The 20,685-nt window shown below is 33.1% G+C and overlaps 1 protein-coding gene across 2 annotated transcripts; it reads right to left on the bottom strand.

Annotated features, from left to right (window-relative positions):
- Positions 1 to 535: 535 nt before the first annotated feature.
- On the bottom strand, positions 536 to 19,927 carry LOC127730946 (inhibin beta B chain-like). Of its 2 annotated transcripts, none has more exons than XM_052239579.1 (3): positions 19,809 to 19,927; positions 3,372 to 3,695; positions 536 to 1,509 (listed from the first exon to the last, which is right to left on the bottom strand). In XM_052239579.1, exons 2-3 carry the CDS (start codon positions 3,679 to 3,681, stop codon positions 707 to 709), a joined length of 1,113 nt encoding a protein of 370 aa, XP_052095539.1. In that variant the 5' UTR covers positions 3,682 to 3,695; positions 19,809 to 19,927; the 3' UTR covers positions 536 to 706. The 2 variants fall into 2 exon arrangements, with proteins under 2 accessions (XP_052095539.1, XP_052095540.1); XM_052239580.1 differs by lacking the exon at positions 19,809 to 19,927 and adding an exon at positions 11,658 to 12,014.
- Positions 19,928 to 20,685: the final 758 nt, after the last annotated feature.

A 20,685-nucleotide genomic window follows, 5' to 3' on the forward strand; every position in this document is an offset into this window, starting at 1 on the left:
TGATTATAATGTGTTCTTATGTTTTCCTGTTACACCACTGTCCCAGGTTAGGGGGAGGGTTTGGCGCCATCTAACTAGTTTAACCGCACCACGTTCTGTATGTGCCTACATGTCTCAAATCATTAGCCTGTAACTCGGTGGTTATTGTTTGTTGTTGTTGATCATATTTGTTTTTCGTTATTGTTTTGTACTTAAATCAGGCCGTTAGTTTTCTCGTTTGAATTGTTTTACATTAATATCTGGGACCTTTATAACTTACTATGCGGTATGGGTTTTGCTCATTGTTGAAGGCCATACGGTGACCAATAGTTGTGAACATCTACGTCATTTTGGTCTCTAATTGTCTCATTGGCAATCATACCCCATCTCCTTTTTTTTTATATTGTCAGTTTCAGAAAAACAATAAACATTTGTCAGTTTCGAAAAAATATATAAATACTTGTCAGTTTTTGAGAGAAAAAAAAAATACTATTCAAACGAAGAGCATCCGGACAATTGGTTTGGGCCACTTTAAGAAACCATAAAAATACTAATCTATATTGTCAGATTTATTGTCAGATTTATTCTAGTTTACATTCTTTGGAATGGTGTTTGCTTTGGTGTCACAAACAAGTGTAATTCTGTGGAATAATCTATCTATAATAACTAAAACCTTCTATATTTCATAAACAATAAAAGAATAAAAGATTTTAGCACTTTCAATGTCTCATTTTCCACTTAAACAGCCACATTCAGTTACAATCATATTAGGGAGAGATGTAAAAATTATATTGCCATTAGTATCATAATATACTATCCTTAAATGTGTACTTTTTGTTTCGGTACATGAATTGTTTGTTGTGCATGTGCCTTCACACACGCCCGTTTCGAATGATTTTGGTGCAATAATCCAGTCAGACCACCCAATAGTTTTGAAATCAACCAATAAATTGTCCATGCAACATGCCGAGTTATTTGCACATGCTGATGTCTCTCTCTTTGAACGAATATAAGTTTTCACTTTGGTATGTAAAATAAGAAAAGGTCTTGTACGATTTAATCTCCGCTTTCGACGAGGTCGTCTGATTTTTAGGTCTCTCATTTTATCCCTGGTCTTTTTCGATTTCTTGCGATTTTTCCTTTTCTTTTTATTCCTACCACCATTAATTAAAATAAGTTGAGCTCTATGATCACAACCATCACAATTTAAATGTAAGTATAAATTTTGATCGTCTCTTTTCATTGCATTTTCTATAACCTTTGATGGTACGGCCACTTTCAGCCATTTTGTTCTCTTAATTTTTGTTGTAACGGAAGCCACGACTGTATTAGGTTTACCCTCGGTATCTAAAGTCGACAGCTTTAAAAATATAGTTCTGACTTTCAATCTTTTACGTCTTCCATTGCTTCCTTTCTTCTTCCGTTTATATTTGATTTTAACCAGTAGGTCAGCACTGGTCACTTCTAGCTGACGTCCTTGATTGTCTTGTACGACCTTGAACAGTACAACATTAACGTCACTCATGTTCTCTATAGAAATAATGAAACATAAAGTATATCATTAGTTAAACAAGTTTAGTGATACATTCGTTATTATAAGATCCAATATATTTGTCCATTTTTTTGTACGCTTATCATTGACGGGCTCCAAAGTTATTGTGAAACTGCCTATTCTAGAGGTGGCGTGTATCAGATGTGGATACTAAAAAATTCCAAAGATCTTTTAGAGTACATACAATCTAAGACTCTCTGATCTTGCAATAGTATTAAAACATTTGATTTTTCTACACTTTACACAAGTATTCCCCATTCCAAACTTAAAGACAAATTGAAAGAGTTGGTATTACTTTGTTTCATTAAAAAGAATGGCGAACGTAGATACAAGTATCTTGTCTTGGGGAGGGATAAATCCTACTTTGTAAAGAACCACTCTGATTCAAACAAAAAATTCTCTGAAACGGACATTATCAAGATGCTTGATTTCTTGATTGACAACATATTTGTTACGTTTGGAGGACGTGTTTTTCAACAGACTGTCGGAATTCCAATGGGAACCAATTGTGCCCCTCTTCTTGTCGACTTGTTTCTTTATTATTATGAGGCTGACTTCATACAGGAACTTCTTAGGAAGAAAGAAAAGAAGTTAGCAATATCCTTTAACTTTACGTTCCGCTATATAGATGATGTTCTCTCACTAAATAATACAAAATGTGGTGACTATGTTGAACGAATCTATCCCATCGAAATAGAGATAAAGGATACTACAGATACAGTTAAGTCTGCCTCATATCTTGACATACATCTAGGAATTGACAATGAGGGTCGGTTGAAAACAAAACTTTACGACAAAAGAGATGATTTCAGCTTCCCAATTGTGAACTTTCCATTTCTATGTAGCAACATTCAAGCAGCGCCTGCATACGAAGTATAAATCTCCTAATTGATACGATATATCCCGGTCTTGTATTTCCTATCATGATTTCCTTGATAGAGGATTGCTGCTCACAAGGAAGCTATTAAACCAAGAGTTCCAAATGGTGAAGTTGAAATCATCCCTTCGTAAATTTTACGGACGCCATCACGAGTTGGTTGACCGTTATGGAATAACCGTTTCACAGATGATATCGGATATGTTCCTTATGTCGTTACTACAATACCCTTCCCTTTTCACGAATGTGACCTACCGAATTAGACTATTTACCGGATTTGTAATAACATAAGCAACACGACGGGTGCCACATGTGGAGCAGGATCTGCTTACCCTTCCGGAGCACCTGAGATCACCCCCAGTTTTTGGTGGGGTTCGTGTAGCTTAGTCTTTAGTTTTCTATGTTGTGTCATCTGTACTGTTATTTGTCTATTTGTCTTTTTATTTTTGGCCATGGCGTTGTCAGTTTGTTTTCGATCTATGAGTTTGACTGTCCCTCTGGTATCTTTCGTCCCTCTTTTTTATCTTGCTTCATTTATTGTAATTATAAAGATTTCTTTGAAATATGTTAGCCAATTGCAATGATTATTTTTATAGACTACACACAAATGAATTCCAAGATGTATATATATGATACCCCTAGTGTCTAACCATCTGCTAAAAGATCTGATACCACGTTTTTGTAAAACTATTCATTGGTAACTGTTAAATTCACATGAGCAACACGACGGGAGCCACATGTGGAGCAGGATCTGCTTACCTTCCGGAACATATGAGATCCCCCTAGTTTTTGGTTGGGTTCGTGTTAATCAGTCTTTAGTTTCCTATGTTGTGTTTTGTGTACTGTTGTTTGTATGTTGGTCATTTTTTTTTTCTTTTTTAGCCATGGCATTGTCATTTTTTTTTCGACTTATGAGCTTGAATGTCTCTTTAGTATCTTTCGCCTCTCTTTATTTATATATACCTGGAATTTGCGAATGACTAACTACTTCTTGTATTTCCGCATAGTATTCGCCTTTTGGTTTATTCACGTGATTTACATCTTTTTTAATAGGACGACGACCGAATAATTTTCCAGTCACATGGCCTGAAGCTATAGGTTTCCCGACGAATGGTCGATCGTTTAATCCAATCTTGTTTAGAATTCTCACTTTTATAGCTGCAAGCTTTTTAAATCTTTCCAAGTCGGTTTGTATGGCAGGAAACGAACCAAATTGTAGGGTAGATGAAATTGACATTACCATAAATAAGGTATAAAAGTATATCGAATCCATTTATGGTGGTTGTCCTGTAATAAAGAAAAAGATGCTTAATTCAATGATAAACATTTGCACACACAAAAATAATTATTGTTCCTTATATTATGTACACGAGAATCGGATTATACTCTTCTAAAATTAAACATAAAATAAAAAGATGTGGTTTGATTGTAAAATGAAGCAACTTTCCTCCAGAGACCAAATGACTTTCTTATGTTTTAATTTTCCAAAGTGATTTACCTCTGAATCATTATTACAGATATATCTGTTTATAAACTATATTCTAAAATAGACTGAGTAAAAAAAAAATTGTTATGTTCACAAACAAATAACGATGTCTTCCTGGAATGCATACATTTTATACAAAATCTATTCCTCGAATGCCCACAAAAAAATTTAATAGATGTTGTTTTAATAAATTGGTGTTGTTTTAGAACAAAATTTAATAATTAGGAAAAGAGAAGTTAAAAGATAAAAATTATTTTTCACCTTAAAAATATCATTTTTTTTAGATAAAAATATAACTTCAATGAAATGGAATAATAATATTAATTTTTAAGTTAAAGATTAATAATAAGAAAAATGGTATCAAAATTCAAAGTAAGAAATTATAATTGAAACAATAAATGAAAGAATGACTGTTTAAATATACAAATAAGAAGATGTGGTATGATTGCCAATGAAACAACTCTCCACAAGAGACCAAATGACACAGAAATTAACAACTATAGGTCATTGTACGGCCTTCAACAATGAATAAAACCTATACCATATAGTCAGCTATAAAAGGCCCTGAAATGACAAATGTAAAACAATTTAAACGAGAAAACTAACGGCCTGATTTATGTACAAAATAATGAACGAAAAACAAATATGATATACAGCAACAAACGACAACCACTGAATTACAGGGTCCTGACTTGGGACAGGCACATACAGAATATGGCGGGGTTAGACTAGCTTGAAGGCGCCAACCCTCCCCTAGTCTGGGACTTTGGTGTGACAGTACAACATAAGAACAAACTATAAAAATCAGGTGAAAAGGGCTTAACTCATCAGATGCATACAAAGCAGGAATACAGCTAACAAAAACAAAGAGTGGACGTGGCGGGGTACTTATACATCCCCACAACAAAAAGACACTAAGTACAGATCTGAGAGTACTCGCAGTTACTGAGAGCTAGTTCAATGCCAATAACAACTAATAACAAAAATCATGCATCTAAGACTAAAATAGTACATTTATAAACAAAAATCATTTAGATTTTAAATTTTTATTTATAGAAATATTTAATGTATCATGAGCAAACCAATAAGGGAAAATACAGGGAAATTAAAGACAGACTCTCCAACCTAAAGATCCGACACCAGAACCTACAGATTTCGGAAATTCGACAGTTCAGTTTGTAAATGCTGTTACATACTTCCTTCGTTTGAACTAAATTGACAAATACTAGTGTATACTTGTGATGGCACTATGTGACTATTCATGTTGTAAATTTCAAAGACATGTTTGCTTTATTTATTTGTGATTGTGATAAGTGCTTTGATATTTTTGTGCCTTTTTCTTATCTTGAATATTACCTATATTCTTGATCAATTGAACACGAATAAATGTATATTCCTTATTTTAGTTATCTTTCGTTAACATTTACTAAGCTGTCAAAGAAGAGTGTTTTTATAATTCCTTAAAAAAATTCATTTCAAACATACAGAACAAAAATACAAAACATTAATTTAATGCAAACAAACAAGAAAATAAGAATATCACCTGAAATTTCAATTGGGAATCTCATCTTACCTGCACAGATTATAATTCCTGTTTGTTTTGACTACACTTAATTTTAATAAGACACTACTCCTTGAATGCCTACATTCGTTTCCCTGTATTTTGTCGGCAGGTCAAAAGGTGTAGGCATTCAAGGAACCCAAATAACACACGCAATGCAAAATTTTGTTACACGGCAGATCATTATACATGATGCAATAAGTTTAAAACTTTTTAGAGCTAAATCAACAGTAAATCATTTGTGTTAGCTGTAAAAGTGAACAGAACAATCTGAATTGACAGAAAATTTGGATACAAATGTTAGTTGTTGAATATAATAAAATGTAATCATATTTTGGTCAGGATAATACAATATATCAGGTAGGGATAACTATAGTGAGAATTGGTTATCGTTTGATATCAACTCGAGCAATCAGGTAGAGACAATTCAAGAAATCAGGTGGGGCAATATAAGATATCTGATAGGGACAATACGTACAAGATATCAGATAGGGACAATACAAGATATCAGATAGGGATAATACAAGTTATCATATACTTATAGTAAATAACTTATAATTTTTACAGTATGATAATAGCATTAAATTTACGTGAATTCCATATTTTCCGAAATGGTGCTTACCGGGCTGATATGAAAAATTTATCAACTGCGTCCGGCTATTATCGCATGCCTTTCCGTAACGTTATCGCATTGCATTCCGACGTTACTCGGCAAATTCAGAAAAATACACCCCAATGGTACGTTTTCAGTGAAAAACATTACAAAGTATGGTACAAAACAAATATTAGGAAACAGGAAAATATATTATGTAAAATGCAAAAAAAGTGATATAATAAATGCATTTTTCAAAGTTTCCAGGAAGCATAATTTAGCAAGTTCCTTTACAAATGTTGACTTTTCCAAACAGTGTTCATTATGTTTGTTGATTTTTTTATCGTCAACATAAAAATATATTATATTTTTATACTTCATGTCAAAATGCCAGATTTTGATTGGTTAATACGAGGGAGACAATTTACTCTTTCCCATGGCAAATATTCTATTACCCTTCATGGAGACGCTTGCTCAAGTGTGCGCTTTAATAAATACGGATGATTGTTATGTACAAGCCGACATAGTTTATTACTTTGAATTTGAAATTTGATAGACAGTAATAACAGAACATTCAGTATAATAAATTAAATAACACATATCTGAGAGGTTAATAGAGCAGATTGTTACCCCTCGAAAATCTATCACCCTCTCAGCTACATGTATGTGTTATTTATATACTGTTGTTTTTCTCCTCTGTTGAGGCATATGATAGAAATATTTCATATCGGATGTATTACATTTGGCGTCCGTCGTCCGTAAACTTTTTCTTTTTTTGAACTTCTACTTGAGAACCACTTAAAATGATCCATATATTAAACTGTTATGTTTCTCCATTTTTGAAGCATATGATAAAAAGATCATAACATGTCATTTTTCATATCAGATGTATTATCAGCCCAAGGTTCAATATCAACCGAGCTATGAAAAATGCCATGTAATAATCTGATAATATCGGGTAGATTCAATACAAGATTTCAGGTAGGGATTATACAAGATATCAGGTAAGGACAATACAAGATATCAGGTAGGGATAATACCAGTATACAAAAGACTTATCAGTGACGTTCAACAAAATAAGCGCGTAATGTTCATTGTCGTCAAGGGGCTTTCTGAATATGGATAAAAAGAAAACAGTTTAATGTGCTTGATTAATTCTAAACATTAAGGTAAAGAGATTGGACGATATGTACTATTATGTCGTAATTATGACACATGATGTCGGCATTACAACATAGCTATTTCGTTATTATGACATACTTTCATCACTGTGGTCCTAACCGATTTCATTACAATATAGCTATTTAGTTATGAAAATAAATTATGTAAGTAACCCAAATTTCGTATGCCAGTGGGGTTTGTTATTTCGTGTAAGCAGAGCATATAAATGAATGTTTATTATATATTAGTTAACTAATTAAAAATTAACTGTGTGCGTAATGCTATGCTTAAAATTCAAATGTAATTTCATTATAACCACAAAGAAGTGCACATTTCACACGTGGCAAATTAACAACGGAATTCCCAAGTAAAATGAAAATTAAATAATTATAAAATTTATAAACACAGTCTATTTTCAGACATAGGTACAAGCTATTTGTATACAACTTTTTTTTCTAATTCGTTAAAATGAACTGGCAATATATACACTGTTCATGTATCTGTTGACTGATACGTTAAATTTAGGTTGATAAGTTTTCTATATTTACGGTTTTAATGCCTTGGTTCTTGAAATAACCCTAATTTTAATTCAAATCAGTTCAATTAAATTCATATGAAGTGTAATTACAAGTTGCAAATTCAATAAAACAGGCTTTACATATGTTACAGATTCGATGTTTTTTTTTTTAATTTTTGAAGTAAAAATAAATACGTTGTGAAAGAGAAAATTTTATTAATATGTTTTATACGCTACTGAAGAGGGAATAACATATTTACTAACATTATGGTTTTATAAATCAAATTTTGGACTGATCGACTGTCATATTCTATTCTTGGTACACACGCTTTCTAAATATTTTGTTGCATATACTCCTGGTTTGTTTTTTAGTACACATTTGCATAAAACAGCATAAATTACTAACTTTTACAAAACTTTACAAATTGAGAATAAAACTACATTACTGTCCATTTGGTCGATACCTCTGCTAGTGGTGTCCCAAATTGTACAATCCACCCAGTGCCTCGGAAAAATTAAAACATCTAAACTTTCAACATATTTCACATAAATTTAATTGAAAATGCAAAGTGCTTCGATTCAGAGTAAAACTGTTGCAGATCAACTAGACATGAACGGTGTTATTATAAATGGAACAAATTTATACTGTTTTATATCTCATAAAAACCATAAGACAGGTCAATTTATTTCTAAATTTTAAACTGATTTCTTGGCAGACATTTTGTTCATACCTATTTAGTATTTTGCGTTAATTTCTATGCTTGATATAAATCTTTATGATACACGGTGTTATCAATAGAACGATACAGCTCTGACAGACATATATCAACACCAACACGCAATGAAAGATAATAATAGCTTGATCTCTGTTTACTTAACCTATAACAGTTTGTAAGTCAAGGAAAGTGTCTATTATACCACTCCAATCTTACGAAAATCTAAATACTTTACATATCTGTAAAAATATATCTATATCTAACAGATTATTCCATGCTGCGCTTTGCATTTTGTTATTGCTAAGCTAAGAATGCGGTAATTTGCAGACTATTTCAATGCCAACAAAAGTATTGAAGTTATGCAATGATTATAGTATAGAAAGTCTTTATTCAACGACAGAAAAATCAAAAATAAAGATTGTATTACTGATGTGACTCGGAACCCTTTTGTAAACATGATATGGAGGGTAATCTGTAGAAGCTGTTCTTAGATATAAGAAGATGTGGTATGAGTGCCAATGAAACAACTCTCCATCCAAGTCAAAATTTATAAAAGTAAACCATTATAGGTCTTGTATGTTTCTTATAAAATCCATGTAAAAATGTTCACTTGGGGTAGCTATTATATATTAGTGACATTTTGTAAACATAGTTGGTTCACAAACCACGCATGTTTTGTGTTTATTTGGGGTCTTTAACGTCCTAAGTAACAACTTAATGCTCTAAGTCGGACGGTCTCTTTTGGGAAGATACATAGTTGTGCTTAATTTATGTTCATAGATATTTCGTTCGTTTCCACTGCATTGTCTATTTTACACAAGTGCAACCTATAGCGGTCATCATTATACATCCATTCGTTCGTCGATATAACTGCTGTCGAAGGTTCGGCGAAAGTATAAATTCCGCTCATAATTCTTCCATTCGTTCGTCAATCTAATTGCTTCCGAAGGTTCAGCCAATTGTATAACTTGTGCGTATCTTAGAGGACCACAACGCATTATCTTTTTACAGTAAAGTCCTTGGTTTTCTGATAAAAAGATAGATTTTGTATATGTTTTCCTGCAAGTAAGTATAGCATTTCATATTATAGTGACATTTACCATACAGTATTGGTTTTGCTCATTGTTGAAGGCCTTACGATGGCTGATACTACCTTACACCCACGTTATTTGGTCTCAGGGGGGATAATTATCTTATTGGCAATCATTCCACGTCTCCGTGTTTTTATATATGTGGAAAATTTTACTGAAAATTATATAATATGAATACAATTTATACATTATCTTCATTGAAATAAATCCTAGCAACAAAAAATCTTTTAGTATTTGTTTATAATTTGATGTATTTCATACTCTTAAAGCATCTAAGAGGATTTATATTTGCATGTTTAACGGTTTCAGCTAATTGGCACAAAACGCAAGATTTTGACGATCACAACGATATTATTTCAATATAACTATTGTATAGATTGGCCCTTTTCGTTTTTTTTTTAATTTTATTTACTGAAAAATTAAGAATAACCTAATTAAAATTCGCTTTACGTTTAATCCTTTGTGATATGTATCAGCTTTCTTTGATTCTGGTTTTGAACCATATTCACTGTTATCATAAAGGACTTCTATTTAGATATTCGTACAATGCTCTCAACTTAAAAATATATACGGGTGTTTTAATTATACATGTAGACACCGTGTTCTTGTGATAGACTAATTCATCACATATATATCGTAAAGATGATCAAACAGACATAATGCATCAAATCATCATCCAGTCAAATAGGTGCAACGGTTTTACATAACCTGTTAATAAGCTGAAAATTACTTGTCAACTAACCAAAGCCCATGATCTTGATTGAATTCTGAAAATCCACAATTCTGGTTTAATTATTCCCAATTATAAAATAAAGAAATATTATCAAAGGCTTGACAGCTACTTTGAAAGACCTGTTTGTCATTAGTGGGTATAATAAATCTATTCGAATAATATGAATTATTGCACCCACAAAGTTGACTCGATGTTCCAAAAAGATATTGAAAGTTTCAAACATGAAAGGTGTTGCATGATTCCCAAATTAGGAAATATTTTAATTTAGCAGAATTGTAGAGGAAAGGATTCAAAAAATAATAAATATAATTGTCAGTCAACAGAGTGTTTTTTTTTTCATTTCGAGACGAAGTGATATAGTCCATTAATCCAGGACAATAAAATACTTACACACACTTGTTAAAACCCGAATAAAATAAAATATTGCTTTCATTACTGTTCTTCATCGCACATTCACAATTAGGCCTTAAACGCGGAGTAAAAGCTTACACCTCACCGCATGTTGTTTTCAATGGCTTGAGAGAGATCTTATCTTGATGTCGATAACACATTGAAAATAAAAGATGCAACAAGTAATGACAGTTCAATGCCGGGCTATATCACGAAACAATATATTGCTTATTACATATATCAAAAAACAAGATGTCATGTGCGCTATTGCTCACTAATATACGATATTTAAAAAAAACATGTTTTCGGCAAACAGTTAGTGGAACACCATAAGACTCGAAAAGTCGTCGCATGGTGTGTCATAACCAGACGAAGCTTGGTGCCAAATATCAATTAGCTATGACATTTAGTTGTTGAGAAAAATGGAACAGAAATCTGTTGCGGACATACCGTCGCATTCACACTGCGTATGATATGTATAGTATATAACATACACAGGCTTTATATATGTATGGTACAAAATATAACATGGATGTATTGTAAATGTTTGGGAATAACTAAACGTCAGTAAAACTAGGATATGATGTTCCTAAGTTTGACTTTAAATTGTTCCGAAATATTGAGCTCGGAGAAAATAAAAAAAAAATACTAAAGATCTAGTTGGGGAATAAATATGCCTCAGTACTAATTATGGTCTTGATTGGCGTAATTGAATCATATTTTGATTTCAGTGCTGACAGGTGTTTTTCTTTGTATGACCTTCATCACCCGGTACACTTAAGACTAACATATAGTCAAATGTCAAATACCAAGAAGGTTTTGGGGCGTCAAACAAAACGGGTCTATACAGAACAGTCGAAACCATCTGAGCTAACTTTGTCAGAGATTTGGAACCGATTTTTGCAAGGTCAGATTTCCGACATTTTTATTGACATTCTAAACCCCCAGTTGTATGAATATTATGGATCATTCGCTTTTAATAATGAAAACTTAAAAACGTACCTGTTGATAGCTTGCACGTATAGAAGTCCTCAAGTAAATTTAGACTACGCTTTTGTCACAATTGCCTGCTGTTGTATTGTTTCAAACACATCCAATTAAGACAGTTTTGTCAAAAATAATTCTGTTGGTGCCGTATTTAACGTTACGTTAGATTTAAGTTCTGTGTGAAAGTGTTATATCTATTTATAGGCATTTGGTGATGCTAAAGTTTCAAAACTGCCACTTAAGTATAACATTGGCAATACTCTGCATTTTTGAAATGCCCGTGGTGAAATAAAAGCTTTCTGGCAGTCTCCAGATGCAAAGTTACTAATTCTTACACTTGTTTATATTCTTTCTTTCTTAGTAAGTGATTCTGACTTGTTAATACTGTGATTCATTATCGGCAGTGATTGGTTAACAGCGTTTTGTCATAAATGTTCTGTAGGGGATTGTTAAACTTTTCAATATGCTCTTTCGCTGTTAAGTGTCTTTCCTTATTCATACCATACTCCTGTTGATTCATATTCGTTAAGTACAAAAACGTCATGTACTGAATCATATTATGTCATTCATATAATGATATAGTACAATGATAAAACAACAAAACCAGTGTTTACTCAAACATTTTAACTGCCATTCAAAAGACAGTTAGTAGACCAAGCTAGTGACTGAAAAGCATATAACGCCACAGTACCCAAATTGCACCGAGTACCCAAATTGCACCTATTCATGAAAACAGAAGCGGCAATCTTGCAAGCTTTCTTTGAGACTTAACAATTTAAATTTTAATGATTTGACATTATGCACATCTTTCAGCATAACTTAAACATTATATTTAAACAGTCACAGTATATAGCAACAGATCAAATTTTCAGTGAAAAATGTAAAATCTACGGAAACGTCGCCCGGTGCAATCAAAAAATGTCTCAGGCATCCATTTCTTAAAAAATGAATAGTAAACATGGATTATTGTCAAATTGTTCTAAATATTTGGAGATATAAAACAAAAAAAAAACATCATTTATTCGATTTTAACGGATGTGAATTTAAGCATGGATGCAATTTGGGTACTCTTCATTACCGAATCATGGGTCGTTTGGAGGTCGGCCATTTTGGGTACCCTCACGTTAAGCAATAAATACCATTGGATTAAACCATTTCATATTGAATTATGAGGCTAAAATTAAATTTTGACACCAAAACAAAAACGTAGATGAAATTGCTATTGGAACAACTTCGCAACAACAGGAACGTTTGGTTAGTTATTTATTTAAGAATTGAATAGAGTTGAATGCGTCTTTTTGTAATTTTATTGGGGTTTAAATCGTTGACCGAATCAAATTTTGTATGAAGCGTAGAAGCATGTTCAAGGCTTTTTCAGCACCATAGAATAACAAAAAGAAGTATCCAATTCTATTAATTACATTTTTATGCTACACCCATGCAACTACGAGTTCAATCAAGCATATCGTTTGTTTTTCAAAACATTATTTAAACGTTGTCACAGATAGCCTTATTGCATTTTATTTAAGAATTCAATGTTTCTTTTTATAATTTCATTGGGTTGTAAAAGCGTTGACCGAAGCAAATTTCAATATGATTTGTGGCCCTCGCATCACCCATCACCAGGACACATAGTTTTGACATTTGAAGTTTGTTGAAAAAAATTAGAATTTGACTCTTTAAAAGCAGTAACAGTAAACACTAAACTATCTACATGTTAATAAACATGTGAAGCAGGAATTACTTACCCTTCCAGAGCACCTGAGATTACCCTCGGTAGGGTTCGAGTCTTTAGATATCAATGTTGTGTTTTGTAGACTGTTGTTTGTCTTCAGGTTGTTTTTTTTTTTTTTTTTGCCAAGGCGTCGTCAGTTTGTTTTGACTTGTGAGTTTGAATATCTCTATGATATCTCCGCCTCTCTTATACATTAATCTAAATGATTTTTTCATTACCCTTATATGAGTTTATCGGAATAAACCTGCATAAAAATCTCTTACCTAGGTAATAAATAAGTAATGGGTCACTAAAACATGAAACCCATTAACTCGGTAATAAATAAGTAATGAGGTACTTAAACAAGGAAACCCATTAACCCTTAGCTAAGAAATGAGTCACTAAAACATGGAAACCATTACCTCGGTCACACAGCTAAGTAATGAGTCACTAAAGAAACCATTACCTCGGTCACACAGCTAAGTAATGGGTCACTGAAACATGGAAACTATTACCTCGGTCATACAGTTAAGTAATGGGTCACTGAAACATGGAAACCATTACCTCGGTCACACACTAAGTAATGGGTCACTGAAACATGGAAACCATTACCTCGGTCACACAGCTAAGTAATGAGTCACTGAAACATGGAAACCATTACCTCGGTCACACAGCTAAGTAATGGGTCACTAAAACATGGAAACCATTACCTCGGTCATACAGTTAAGTAATGAATCACTTAACCATGGAAACTATTACCTCGGTCATACAGCTAAGTAATAGGTCACTGAAACATGGAAACTATTACCTCGGTCATACAGTTAAGTAATGGGTCACTGAGACATGGAAACCATTACCTCGGTCACACAGCTAATTAATGAGTCACTGAAACATGGAAACCATTACCTCGGTCACACACTAAGTAATGGGTCACCGAAACATGGAAACTATTACCTCGGTCATACAGTTAAGTAATGAATCACTTAACCATGGAAACTATTACCTCGGTCATACAGCTAAGTAATGGGTCACTGAAACATGGAAACTATTACTTCGGTCATACAGCTAAGTAATGAGTCACTGAAACATGGAAACCATTACCTCGGTCATACAGCTAAGTAATGGGTCACTGAAACATGGAAACTATTACCTCGGTCACACAGCTAAGTAGTGGGTCACTGAAACATGGAAACTATTACCTCGGTCATACAGCTAAGTAATGAGTCACTGAAACATGGAAACCATTACCTCGGTCATACAGTTAAGTAATGAGTCACTAAAACATGGAAACAATTACCTCGGTCACACAGCTAAGTAATGGGTCACTGAAACATGGAAACCATTACCTCGGTCATACAGTTAAGTAATGGGTCACTAAAACATGGAAACTATAACCTCGGTCATACATCTAAGTAATGAATCACTTAACCATGGAAACTATTAACTTGGTCATACAGCTAAGTAATGGGTCACTAAACCAAGAAAACCTTTAACCTGATACTAGATAAGTAATCGGTCACCATGAAAATCCTTTACCTAGCTTATAAGCTTATACATGAGTAATGGGTCAGTAAAACATTGAAAACCATAAGATCGGTGTTAGATAAGTAATGGGTTACCAAAACATGGGAAAATCCAGAAATCAACTCTAAGCAAAAAAAAAGTTTCCATTACAGAAAAATGATACAGGGGTCAAGGATAATCAGAAAAATGATACAGGGGTCAAGGATAATCAGAAACGACTTTTGGAATTTCTTAGCTGTAACCTACATTGATTGCTTATTATTTCAAGAACTGAACTTCAACGTTTTATCCTAACTCCGTCTTTTGCTATCCTTGGTGAAAGATTAAAGGTTGATTTAAAACAATATGTATACAAGAAGATTCTGCATGTAGTTATAAATTCAAAGAATCTTTGTGAAATCTCAGTAAAAGTTTCCAGAAGTGCATATGCATCTCTCTACGTAATACGATGTATTTATGGGAAATAGATATAAACGATGCTGAATAAACAATTCTTTTAAACATAATCAATGGCGAGGACAACGTTCCAACGTAATTGCACTTGACTATTATATCACATGCAGTTTTAAATTATTTGAAGAGAGTACTTAAAATTACTCTAACGCATTAGTGAGTGCTTGCTTCAAATTGAGTGTTTGTCCTATTTGGCATATTCTATAGACATGCAGTTTATACATATATTGTAAGTTGGAATTCGTTCCAGACACGTATTACAGCATGTGTATTTGATGAATGCGTAGAGAAGGTGTTAATAGCTGGCAGGCTAATGCTTGTTGCTTGTCAAACATCCTTGTCATGACGAACCGATTAAAATAACTACCGGAAGTCATGATCGCTACATTATAATTTGATATAATCCAATTCTATTCGCTTAGCAAAAAAATCTATTCTCTCACGATCTACTGCATGTCGAAACCATTTTCATTTCAATTTACTTATATTTTTTTGCGTTTCTTAATTCTTTCGCATATACTCAATGTTCTCCGTCAACAGTTAACTGTACTATATTTTACTGCGACTCTTCTGTTTGTACTGTTACAGGTCATTGCGGCTGTTATTGTTGGCACGTGCAAATCCCTTATCTATGTCCCATTTTTTATAACCTCGTTTGGTCAAAAATCCGCGAACTTTCTGTAACCGTTTAGTGACAGCCTCCTCAGAGGAGCAAATCTTCCTTATTCTGAGAGCTGGACTGTACGGGATACTTTTTGTACAGTGTTTGGGGTGACAGCTTTGGGGAGAAAAGTACTGATGTTTATCTGTAGGTTTACAGTAGAGGTCTGGATATGACACCGTCCTTTATAGATGTAATAGTGTCTAAGAAAGATATTTGGAGTCGGAAATTTCATATGTAAATTTAATTGTTATTTGAATTTAATTATATATATATTTCAATTTAGACATGTTTATATATATATATATATATATATCCCCTGCTGTAAAAATTTTTTTAGTGATGAAAATAATAGAAATATAAGACGTCACTGCAAACGCAAATATCGAACCGACAGCGAAATAAACGCTCCATGTTAGGTCCCAACGGAACATCACCATCAAGAAATAGAAATTGAGCAAAAGGGAAGAAGTCTTCATCATATTGATATTTGTTTGTTTTGTGTATAAAGTTACTTTTAAAATTAAAAACTTTTTATTAGATTGCATCATTTTTATAGAAAGAGATCAAGTTGATTTTTGTTTATCATCGTTTTCTCTTCTGCACCAATATTTACATTTAGAGCAAACACGGACATTCCTCCCAGTTGATTTTAGAAGAAACAAGGACATTCCTTCCAGTTGATTTAAGAAGAAACAAGGACATTCCTTCCAGTTAATTTTAGAAAGTGGGCGATACTTTGTTCTATTCGTTTGAATATTCATAACCACTTGGGCGATGTTAAGCAGTAAATGTATTCGGAATGTACTATTCTTGCTATAATGACAGTGGAAATATTTATTTTTTTAGATATCAAATTACTCTATAATTCAGTTTTGAGATTATTCAGTATCTATAAATAGTTGAGATGTGGCCTACATCACTTGTGATGATAAGGCATCACATAGTATGTTTGATAACAAATAATAATATTATTGTTGCAACGAATTTTATCAGAAAATAGTTTTACGAATATAGAAAATAAATATAAAGAGAGTATATCGACGCTCAAATATCTCATTAGTCAGTTATAAACATGACAGTGAAAATAAACTGAGTGAGACCTGGCGCGTTGACGGAGTAAGCATATATATTTTTATGGAAATATTTGAGTTCAGAAAACGACACAGAAACATAAAAAATAATGTCACTACCTGTGCCAAAATGATGCATTTTGACACAGGAACCAGTTGATATCTTTGCTAACTTGGAGCGACTCACAAGATTTTTGTATGAAAATTAGACATTGGAATGCTTAAAAAAATGTTTTAAAATCTTAATGGTTGTCAGTTGCACTGATATGGACTCTTTTAAAATACATAACTTTGCATGCTTTTTATATAACTTGACCTATTAGAGAAGAAAGCTCAGAATGATATTTCAAGATTATAAATTCGAAATTCAAAATTAGATACCTGAAGTCTAAAACTGTAGTGCCAACATTAATTTGATAGGAAATGCAAGATCTGGAATATCGTATCAACTGGGAAATATATACTTTACATGCAGGCGCTGCGGAATGTTGCGGAATGTTGCTACATTGATTGATTTATTTACGTCGCATCAGCATTGCTACATAGAAATGAACAGTTTACAGTTGAAAAGCTGAATTTTTTATTATTAAAATGCTTAAAACAAAAGCTACTTCTATTTTCACTATCGCAAAGCATGTTTTTGTTGTATAAATATAGTTTATAACCGAAGAGAGACATATTGTACCTTTCAGTGTTATTCTGTCTAGCTAAACTGATCATATTTAGTATTGCTCTAGTCGTTTGCTTTGCTAAAGTTGTTAAGGTGAAACTGGGATTGCAAAATAGGTGCTTACGCAAAGAAATTGATAAAGATTTACGCAGACGAAAACCATCAAAATATGCTCTTTCCATAGGTTTTCCATCAATTTTATTGTACAGGCAGTGATCCAGTTTGTCCTTCCTATTCGATCTTTCCCTTAGCAAACACATCTTAAATTGGAAACAGTCGGCGATTAGAAATGGCCTATTTCGAAATTGATTATTTATATTTCAGATCTTGAATTTCAATCTTCTGACATTGAATCTGGATTATGATACTCTAATGATCTTTTACGTATTTTGTGCAATATTTGGTTGTATGGTACGAATATGTGTAATGATAAGTTTTTAACATCCATATTTACATAGATGTGTTATTATTAATCAGCAAAAGTTACAAGATTTGACAACAATCCAAATAAATGATATGGTTTCATGAGGAAGAACCCAGTCAACAGTCATATAATATCAGTTGTTAATACTATTGAATTAAAACCATTCTGACTTATTTTCGCAATAGTTGCTAAAACACATTGAGATAGAAAAGGATTAACATTGTCTAGTTTGTTTGGTGTGTTCACGTTTCTCCATCATTTGATAATTTTGTATACAGGTATGGAGAAACGTGTTTTTTTGGCAAAAGGGATTAATTTCTGTTTTGAATATTTCATTACGGGCCTCAACCTAAAACAAAACGGTTTTATACTTCTACATTGATTCTTTCATTTGTCCTTGACCATTTTCGTGACCTCGGAGAAGTAAAAACCAATGCATTCATAAGAAACAAATTAATCTTTTCATTTACCAAGTATCTACGAGGTAGGTATCTTTCTTTAAACCAAACCACATCACCGATAGGTTATCCATCCTTAACCCTTAATCTTAATTCTCTCCGCGCAAGAAGTCGCATAAGGTCTCCAAGCTGGAGCGTTTCTAGTTTCTGTAACAAGCCTTTGACTTTCCATGGTCACCCACAAGGTAGTGTGGCTATTTACCAATAGCTTGGAGTTTGGTTTGCAGGTACCAGGGTATATCTACTCACCGGTGGGCCTAGCATGTCTTGCATCTTGGGGCCAAACCTCATCCGATACCTTGGGGTTCTGCCTGAGGCCGTAAGGTCGGGGATGATCCAATATCTGGGCCAGATAGGTCTTACTTCATGAGAGGCTGTAACTGGCAGGAAAGACTTACGCACTCGGCTCTCCTTCTCACAGCAAGCTGCTAGCCAGGGATGAATGCCGAAAGCGAGAATGACAAGCACAGACACTACAACACATACAGGTGCGCTTCACACAGTCATTTGACTTAGCTTCGCTTCGGCTGACAGTGTTTTCTCTGGGGTACCAATCTGCTCTATCACCTCTTGGCTATGTGTTATTTATATAGTTAGAGTCTTTCTATTCAACTAACTACAGCGTATCAGTATAAATTACGGAAACTATAGAGAAAATGGCAATGAAGCAGCAACCAAAAAACAAAATGAAAAAAAAATCTTATCTGAGTGCGACATAGGGTTTCTAATGATAGACAAGCATTAAAATCATAAATCAAGTTCTAAATCATCCTAGTCTTAACAGACTGAGTACGCATTCAACAGACATTAACATGGACATTACTCTAGCACACAACCCCCATATAGAGTAAATAAGAATCAGTCAATAAACTAGTGCCTGTTAGGTACCAGTAAAAATTGAGTTAAAACCTTGCGCAAGATATATATCGATTAATCATAAGCAATCGGCAAGTGTCAATGAATTCTTATGAGAATTCGCGTTTTATCTCCATCAGTGAAGTTATACCGCAGCCTAAAATAAAATATGTTTTAACATTTGAATTCACATGTTTAATGCCAATAATATCATTAATGCAATATTTCAGTGCATTGGATAATAATATTGACTGATGTTCTCCATGTTTCTTAGGTAATCGTATTAAGAACAACAAACTAAGACAAATATTGTATAAATACGAATAATACTCACCTTCTGGAAACTATACTACTATTCCACTATTAAGAGCTGCATCTTCAGCACTTTGAATGGAGTAAAGTGCTTCGTTGATGATTCCTCTACTAAAAAGAAGGCGGCAGTGGAAGTTGAGTGTTTTCTATCTTGACGAGGTATTACGTATTCTAGTAGATAATTATTTGCTGTAGCAAGTCAATGATTTATAATGATAGCTCCCGAAATTTTTATTGGAACAATAAATTTATTTATATTTTTTTTAAGTCTAGACTGTTTATTGCTTGCACACGATATTTTTTCAAAACATTTCAATTATTTTAATTTATTCCTTCTTCTTTATGGATTTTAAGTGCAGTGACAACCAAAAAGCTCTGAATTCTCATTTGTACGGAAATTCAAATTCGAGATGTTGCAATTGTTAGAGTGAACAAAATGTTAAATTTAAAAAGAAATAGACTTAATGTCCTAATAATTGAACGGCGACAAATGATCTGCAAATATGAACCATGACCATCAGTCTATATTTATGAATAAATATGAAATATCTCTACAACAAAACACTTTTTTTATATATAAAATAAAATGGTAATCCAGCAGCTTTTAAAAATAAAGGACAGAGGGGCTGCATATGGTATACCAGTAAAAGGAGAATTAAGGCTTGGTTTTGAGTGACGTAGTCTAAACAAAACAGGAAGGGACTATAGAAATTTAATCCGGAATGATCCTTATGGGCGTTCGTATTATAGTGACCCGATACAAATGAATAAGAAATTAAATATTAAAATTGAAAATTCTAGAAGAAACGAAAAAGTAGTGACTCAAAGTTAGTACAGTGTACCTTTCGGAGTGTGTCGTCCGTCCTTCCGCAAACTTTTTTGAAATCTTCTCTAAAAGT

The sequence above is a fragment of the Mytilus californianus genome, unplaced genomic scaffold (assembly GCF_021869535.1).
Source record: "Mytilus californianus isolate M0D057914Y unplaced genomic scaffold, xbMytCali1.0.p SCAF_2, whole genome shotgun sequence".
In the NCBI taxonomy this organism is placed as follows: domain Eukaryota; kingdom Metazoa; phylum Mollusca; class Bivalvia; order Mytilida; family Mytilidae; genus Mytilus; species Mytilus californianus.

Excerpts from the sequence above, each read along its gene's own strand:
- LOC127730946 (XM_052239579.1), bottom strand. The coding sequence starts at position 3,681 with ATGGATTCGATATACTTTTATACCTTATTTATGGTAATGTCAATTTCA. Across the intron at positions 1,510-3,371 it reads TAGTCATTCGCAAATTCCAG|AGAACATGAGTGACGTTAAT; the intron begins GTATATATAAAT and ends TTATTTCTATAG.